At 51.9% G+C, this 8,090-nt stretch overlaps 2 protein-coding genes across 2 annotated transcripts; one reads left to right on the top strand and one right to left on the bottom strand.

Moving 5' to 3' along the window:
* Positions 1-584: 584 nt before the first annotated feature.
* Positions 585-2,022, bottom strand: LOC117842854 (beta-1,3-galactosyltransferase pvg3). Its single transcript, XM_034723378.2, has one exon. It carries the CDS (start codon positions 1,894-1,896, stop codon positions 958-960), a length of 939 nt encoding a protein of 312 aa, XP_034579269.1. The 5' UTR covers positions 1,897-2,022; the 3' UTR covers positions 585-957.
* Positions 2,023-5,499: 3,477 nt separating this feature from the next.
* LOC117842148 (histone H4) lies at positions 5,500-6,158 on the top strand. Its single transcript, XM_034722512.2, has one exon. The coding sequence runs from the start codon at positions 5,599-5,601 to the stop codon at positions 5,908-5,910; it is 312 nt and encodes a 103-aa protein (XP_034578403.1). The 5' UTR covers positions 5,500-5,598; the 3' UTR covers positions 5,911-6,158.
* The last annotated feature ends 1,932 nt before the right edge of the window (positions 6,159-8,090 follow it).

Genomic DNA, 8,090 nt, shown 5'->3' on the forward strand with positions numbered 1-8,090 from the left:
TGGAACCTTGTCGCCTACTCGCCTGTGGAAGGCACAAGCAAGCTACACTGTGCTTCCAGCATATTCGTTATTCCTTGATAGTGATGTTGAATACTTGTATACCACAATAGAGTAATAAAATGCATAAGAAGGGTTACATGGCGGCCTGCATCATTGCAGTATGCATTATATTGTAGAATACACCAGAATCGTACATTCCATTTCCACGGGCATACCTAACCTCATACCTATCATCGTTTGGCATTCGTAGGACGACAGAGACAAAACTAGCTATGGTTACTCTTGCTTATTTTTAGCACTCGTCACATCAAATATTTAGATACTAATTAGAAGTATTAAATGTAGACTATGTACAAAACCCATTACATAAGTGGAGGCTAAACGGTGAGACGAATCTATTAAGCCTAATTAGTCCATGATTTGACAATGTGTTGCTACAGTAAATATTTGCTAATGATGAATTAATTAGGCTTGATACATTTGTCTTGTCGTTTAACCTCCATCTGTGTAATGGGTTTTGTAAGTAGTCTACGTTTAATACTCCTAATTAGTATGTAAACATTCGATGTGATACGTGCTAAAAATAAGCAAAGGAACCAAACGTAACTCCATCCAGGCCGCCTTGGCAGGTCAAAGAATCAGCAGCAAGAAGGATGTCATGTCACGAGGCCAATCAGTCGAGGACTGGACCAACCCTCCGGCCGTCGCCAAGAAAGAAGCTTCCGAAAGCGAACCCCGTTGGCGATTCGACTTGCACGGCGCTTTCCAGAGCGCGTCAACGAACTAACCATCGGGCCACATGACATGACATGACTCAAAATGCTCCCCACTACTCTCCCATGGTCCATTTCGTGTCTCGCACAACTTGTGCACGAACACTTACAAAACAATTAACAATTGACACGGATCGCAAATGAATTTGACACAAAAAAAAACGAAGTGTTGCTGGTCGATCGATCATGGCAGCTGGTGGTAGAGGTCGGACGGCTCGATCCCGGCGGTGACGTTGAAGTACCTGAACGCCGCCGCCCAGCGGTAGTTGTCCTTGAGCATGTGCACGGCGACGGTGTCCGGCCGGAAGTTGTCCATGTCCCAGTTGAGGTCGTACATCCTTGGCTTGAGGTCGTACCGGTTCCTCCCCCTCCTGGCGAGGTTGAGCCACTTGCCGACCATGAGGTCCTCGGGCCCCAGGGTGTCGTTGCGCGCCAGGATCTCGTCGGCGCCGGCGACCCAGCTCGCGACGTCCCACGACACGACGTACCCCATGCCGTGCATGAACGGCATGGGCTGGCCGCCCATGGCGTAGCCGTAGCCCAGGTACACGTCGTCGCGGGGCTTGCCCCGGAGCTCGTCGGCGAGCTCCGCCACCCGCAGGTACGTGTCGTCGTCGGTCTTCATCACGTAGTCGTAGGGGCGCGACGCGAAGAGGCGCGGCACGGAGGAGAGGTACGCGTACGTCTTGCCGTCGTTCATGTTCTCGGCGCAGTTCAGCACCACGACGTCGCCGTGCCGCCGGATCTCAAGCGCCAGCAGCGCCGCGTCCACCGGATCGGTGACGTTGCAGAACACGAAGCGGACGTCCACTCGCGCGCGCGATGCCGGCGGCTGCAGCGCGTAGGCCATTCGCACGATGTCGCGGCGCTCCCGCCGGCTCGGCATGGTCAGCACGCCCACGAGCAGGCTGAACTCGGGCTCCGGCTGCGTCGGCGGCGACGCCTCGACCGATGGCGCGACGGCGACGACGTCGGGGAAGCCGGCGCGGCGGGAGCAGAGGACGCCGAGGCCGTCGGAGCCAACGCGGGGCGGGGAGCGGAGCGACGGGAGCACGAAGACGACGAGGAGGACCGCGAGCGGGGCGAGGAGGAGGTAGGAGGTGGGCGTGGGCGGCTTCATCATGGTCGTGGTCGGGGGTGACGAGACGGGAGCGCGCGTACGTGCGTGCGAGCGGGTGCAGTTCGGCTCAAATAGAAGTTGCGATCCCCATTTGAGTTCGTGTTAAAGGAACCGTGGAACCGTTCGACAAGAGGGGTTTGTCTATTTGCTCTAGGCTTCTGGCATTCGAAGAAGAATCGGTCGATCGAGACGCACCACCAGCACGAAGAAGTTTTGGAAAAAAGAAGTAGCAAGTAGCTAGTTTCAGAATTAGCGCCCGAGGTGGGCATGTTGCTTGTAGCACATGAATAGTCGCGCAAAACAATACACTAATTCAGAACGGGTAACATCCTGGACAGTTCATGCGGTGGGGAATCTTCGTACGACGCATGGTGTTTCTAAATCGATCTCCGAAGATTGATTTGTGGCGTCGAGCTTAGCAACAGCGTAGCCGAGACACTGAGGCATTTTGCCATGAAGTGCTGAACTGCTGGATCAACGCAGCTGACATTACTTCCCGAGGAGTATCCAGTTTTCCACACGGGTAACTGAAAATCAGGTCCAGTATAATTGCGAAATAGTAAAGCATAGTACATTCGTATGCAACCATGCTGACGGCTCAATTACGGACAGTTGAAGCGTAAACTGGAGCTGGAATTTCCACTGCGCTGACGCATCCTTGTGCTTGTGCAACGCTGCCACTGTTGCAATAATACGGCGGAAGGTCAAAGAGACCCGCCCGCGCCGGAGCGCAGCGTGCGGTAGCCTTCACGACGGCCGCACATGCGAGCTCAGCGCAGAGCGATGAGCTGATGGGAGGCATGCGGGGAGCTCCTACGAAGCGAAGCGTGCCGTGTTCGCTGCTCAAGCGCTCCGAGAGTCCGAGATGATGAAATGCTCTGAACCTGAACCAGACGTTTCAGCGCGGAAAAGCGGAGCTCCAGTGATCGATCTTTCAGCATCCCCTTCGGCAGCACAGCAATCCTGGATCATGGATCGGGGGCGTCTCTGACGGAGTAACGTGCCGTGCTCGTCCGCGCTTGCTATCTTGCTGACCCTCTGAGACTGCTGAAAGTGCCGTATCACCAAACTGATTCCGATCGATGGTACGGGAGCCACCGTAGTTCGGCAGCTGATGATAGCTCACAATTAGCCGATGCTCCCTTACACTGCTACTGCACTTTCCGTGCTCGACGGAGTCCAGCCGTGCAGCAGGTGAATTCTTCCCCTGGTACAGCACAGATGCCTTACCCTTCTGCCGTTCATCTTGCCTTGAATGAAATAAAAAAAACAAAAAAGAAGGCTCTGCTAGCTTCTTGATTAAGTAACTTAATGTTCGTCGGTCATAGCTTAACGTCATGCTGGAATTTACGCGCACGATGGTAAGACTCGAAGGAGACGTTTTCAGGCGATTTTGTTCGAGCTCCACGCGTTCCGGGAGCGGAGCACGCGGCGTCGCGCCGCGGCAAGCCGAGCAAGGCAGGCGTTGAATTCAATTCAGGGGGACTGACGACGGACGAGGTAAACCGATCGAGTTATTTATCCGACCGGATCTCACCGGTGAGTGGGTGGCTGCACCGCGTTTCCGTGTAACCGTCGCCTGAGGTCACACAGGTCATCCGAATCTGGAACGGGTAGACGTTTTAGACAAGGCGCAAGAGCTCCAGCTCGCCGGGTCCCGGTAGCAGCCACACCCGGGCCGGGGGACTCTTCCTGTGCCTTTCTCTTCAGGTCAGGCTAAGATAAGAATGAGTCCAGTGGACACGGCCGGAGTCAGAAGCACAGTTCGGCGCTTCGGCCTCGCCAGGAACAGGTGCCCACCTACTCGCGTGTCGCGACGGGCGGGCACACCTCGCGGGCGCGGCGCGCACGGCGGAGACGGCGGAAATGACACGGATATGGCGTCGCGGACGGGGTCCGGCTCAGGCCGGCGAGCGCCGGCTGTCTAGGCGTAGCTCGGCTCATCCTGCCGTTCGGATGTCAAATCATGGGGTTGCTGCTAGATGTGGATGGCTCGGCACATCAGCGGACCCCGGAGCGGTTCAGGGACCGAAGTAAAGTTCAGTTTTTGTCGCATCAAATATTTAGATATTAATTAGAAGTATTAAATATAGATTAATTATAAAACTAATTGCATAAATGAAGGTTAATTCGTGAGATGAATCTATTAAGCCTAATTAATCTATGATTTGATCATGTGATGTTATAGTAAATATGTGCTAATCATGAATTAATTAGGTTTAAGAATTAGCCACAACTTATGCAATTAGTTTTCTAATTAGTTCATATTTAATGATCCGAACTAAAAATTAGTCCATGGATCTGGACACCCTTAAGGTACGTGGCAACACATCACTCATCAGTATCACGCTCCTGTTCTTATTGGGCTGTTGCTCTGTCGTCTATCTTTTGTTCTCTCTCTGTCCCTTCTAAAAAAGGACGGAGGGAGTACTAGGCAGCTCGATCGTGCGCTAGTACGATACCCTAGTACATAGGGAGTGTTTGGCACACAGGGTTAAAATTTAACCCCTGTCACATCGGATGTTTGGACATTAATTAGGAGTATTAAACATTGGTTAATTGCAAAACTAATTGCACAACCCCTAGGCTAAATCGCGAGACGAATCTATTAAACCTAATTAGTCCATGATTTGACAATGTGGTGCTACAGTAACCATTCGCTAATGATGGATTAATTAGGCTTAATAGATTCGTCTTGCGATTTAGCCTAGGGGTTCTGCTATTAGTTTTGTAATTAGCTCATATTTAGTCGTCCTAATTAGCATCCGAACATCCGATGTGACAGGGCTAAAGTTTAGCCCCTGTCTCCCAAACACCCCATACTGTCCTTGTTCTTCTTAAGGTATGTAATGGAAAGAGTATCTGCTTAAATCAATACCGGTACACGTATTATTACGGAAATACTGAAGTTTAACGTAGCGCGAATCCTTGTGTTGTGTGTGCTACAAAACACATCAGTGCATACGTGCTACGACTGGTGACGGTAGGCTAGCAGCTGCTGTTGCTGACTCTAGCTGCTACCGTCCAGTTTGCGACGGAACTGTCGTGAATCGTATGATCCGAATCCACCCTGCTCTCTGGCAAGCTCAGTGTCTTTCATTTTTATTTTCTTTCCTTTTTTTTTCATGAGAGGAGCAATCACACTAGCTCAGTGTCATGTCCTTTTGAGATTTGAAGCTTCACCATAAGAAACGGGGGCAGTTTTTTCGGCCCAAACCGAATACGTTGCCGGTTAATTTGGGCTCCAGCCCACCACACTTGGAGGATAAAACTCAAGCAGACCCAGCTGCCGAATAGGCTTAGCCAAACCGCCCGCCCGCGCCACACGCCCCGAACCCAAAATTTCCCGTTTCCCACCAGAAGAAGCCCCAAACTTTCGACGCAATTCCCGTCCCCCGCGCGCGCACGCGCCACCGCCAAAGCGCCTCCGGCCGAAAGCCCGAAACCCCACGCCCTCCTCGATCCGCCCCTCCCACCCCTCCACCAATGGGAGCCCAGACGTTCCCATCCAACGGCTTGCTCCTCCCCTCGCGCCCCTCACGCGTATCGGTCCCCATCCAACGCCTCCCCACTCCCCTACCACCACTATATTACCTTCTCCACCCGTCCCCATCCAGCCCATCCAATTCACAAAGCTCCCCACCACCAAAAAATCCCCCAATTTCCTTCGTGCCGCAAGAGGAGCGCGTTTTTGCGGCGGCGGCGATGTCGGGGCGCGGCAAGGGCGGCAAGGGCCTGGGCAAGGGCGGCGCCAAGCGCCACCGGAAGGTGCTCCGCGACAACATCCAGGGGATCACGAAGCCGGCGATCCGGAGGCTGGCCCGTAGGGGCGGCGTGAAGCGCATCTCGGGGCTCATCTACGAGGAGACCCGCGGCGTCCTCAAGATCTTCCTCGAGAACGTCATCCGCGACGCAGTCACCTACACCGAGCACGCCAGGCGCAAGACCGTCACCGCCATGGACGTCGTCTACGCGCTCAAGCGCCAGGGCCGCACCCTCTACGGATTCGGCGGCTAGGCCGGGGCGCCTCTCCTTCGATCCCCGTGCGTTTTCTGGGTTGTTGCCGTGTGTGGTTAGGGATGTTACCATCTCTTGTTACGGAATTAGCCTATGTCGGCTTCTGTGGTAGGAGTAGTAGTATTGCTGCAATTGTTGCCTTTCTGAATGTAATCTTATCTTTCTGAAATGAAGGAATGCGTACTGGTCAACATGTATGAGGATTGAACATACCTGCAGCAAAGAAATGATAGTAATCATGTTGCAAATTTGTGCTTGGTCGGATCTTATCCTGAAGAAAGGAAATCGTTCAGGAATCAACATGCCTTATGGCTGAGTTTTGGAAGGCAGTGAAAACCTGAAGCCGCCTCCTGTCGAGTTGCTATCTTTCATGTTAAAAAATGCAAAATAATTCGTCTTTTCACGTGTTATTATGGTTCTGTTGGTTGCCTCAGTTCTCATGTTCACTGAACTTTGAACCATTGCCCAGTGCCGCTGTTCGTCTCTGATAACTCTTGCTATTGATCTTGCATTCTGAGAAAACTTGCATCTGATAAAGCAGTCCTGCTGTTTGCTGCAGTAACCGAAAAGGTTCAGATTGTATGGTGAGCAGGTGTCAATGGGAAAAACAGAATTCCCGGTTGTGCACCGTATGGGCCACTGACCCAGCCAGACGCGCGTACCATCACGTTTGTTCGGCCCGGGGGGCCGAGGGGTGCTCCAATCGCAAAACGTTCGGCCCAGTAGCCGTAGGCCCACCTATCTGGTTATAAACGCGAAGCTGAAGCCGGAAAATAAGTGCGTTGAGCAGTGCTAACACACACCGCCCACACCCATGACTGCGCCCTGATGCACGCCTAAAATTGAAAATGTTACAAACAGCTATCTATTTCACTGAAACCAAGAAAAAAATGCAGTCACATTCTTAACTGTAGGATCACCCATTGCGATTTTGCCGATTTGGACTCTGGACTGCTATCATCTTAAGTTCAGCAAAAGTGATAACGAGCAGCCATATTTGGGGTTTGTGGCTTCCTGTTTTGTGGCATAGTAGTGGAGCAATGGTAGGAAGTAGATAGAGGTTTCATAATCCTTGAAAAGGTATATATCTTTGAAGTGACAAAAGAAAAAACTTTTCTAACAATGTGGTGATAATCTTTTAATTGGCTTCAGTGGGTCACATCTACAGTACTACTCAAGTTGAAAAGTTATTGAAACTAAAAATCTCAAACCCGATTAAAAGAAAAGGTGCTTCATAAATTTTGAGCCGAGTTGATGATATCAGGTGGAAATAAAAGACTTTCCAGCGGAAAGAACCAGAGAGAAAGAAGAAGAAAAAAAAAGGTGTTGTATGGGTGACTTAGGCTCCCTTTGGTTTGGCTTTCTGGGTCCTGTGGCTTCAAAAAAACCAGAAGCCAAACCAAAGGGGTAGGGATACTTCTTGCCTTCAGAGAAATCTAATTACGTGCAGTTCATTTTTCACAACAGGGGAGGAGGTGCTTTCTGGAACTTTGGCTTTCACAAGTTGAAAGAAATTACCCACTGCCACTAGTTATGTTGTACCGGTTCATTTTTTTTCCTTGTCTCCTTCACCTGCCAGCTCTCCCCTGTCCGGCACCGCTCCTCCTCTCCCAGCGGCGGCACCCCTCCTCCTTTCCTGGCGGCGGCGATCCTCCTCTCCCGGCGGCGGCACCCCCTCTGGCGGACGTGGTCGCGATCGGCGGTGTCCGGGGAGGGCTCGCGGTCGAAGGGCTGGTCGTTGTCGGCGCGGCGGTGCTTGAGCTCGCGCCACATCTGGAGGAGCGAGGGTGGCGTGGTGGGCTGCAGGCGTGGCGATGGCGTGATGGGCGAGGAGAGGAGGAAGGAGGGGTCGAGGGTGGAGACGTGATGTAGGACTGACCCAATCTTCCGATAGGTATGGGGGTAATTCGATTGGTAGAGAACTCGACGTTGATGATCCGAGCTTCTAATTAGACATGATTCGAATCCTTGCAACCGCTACACTGCTGCTCCGTTGGTTATCAACCAAGAACAACTCGATTGACCTCGCCAAGAAGGCTTTCTCTGCAAGCGAATCGAAGAACACAAGCAAGAAAGTATAAACACGCAATCTGAAATTGCAAATATGTCTGAAGTGAAGATAAATATGGGTTCAAGCTCTCAATTCGAAAGGACTAATTGACACAGTCGAGGAGAACAAG

The sequence above is a fragment of the Setaria viridis genome, chromosome 2 (genome assembly GCF_005286985.2).
Source record: "Setaria viridis chromosome 2, Setaria_viridis_v4.0, whole genome shotgun sequence".
In the NCBI taxonomy this organism is placed as follows: Eukaryota; Viridiplantae; Streptophyta; class Magnoliopsida; order Poales; family Poaceae; genus Setaria; species Setaria viridis.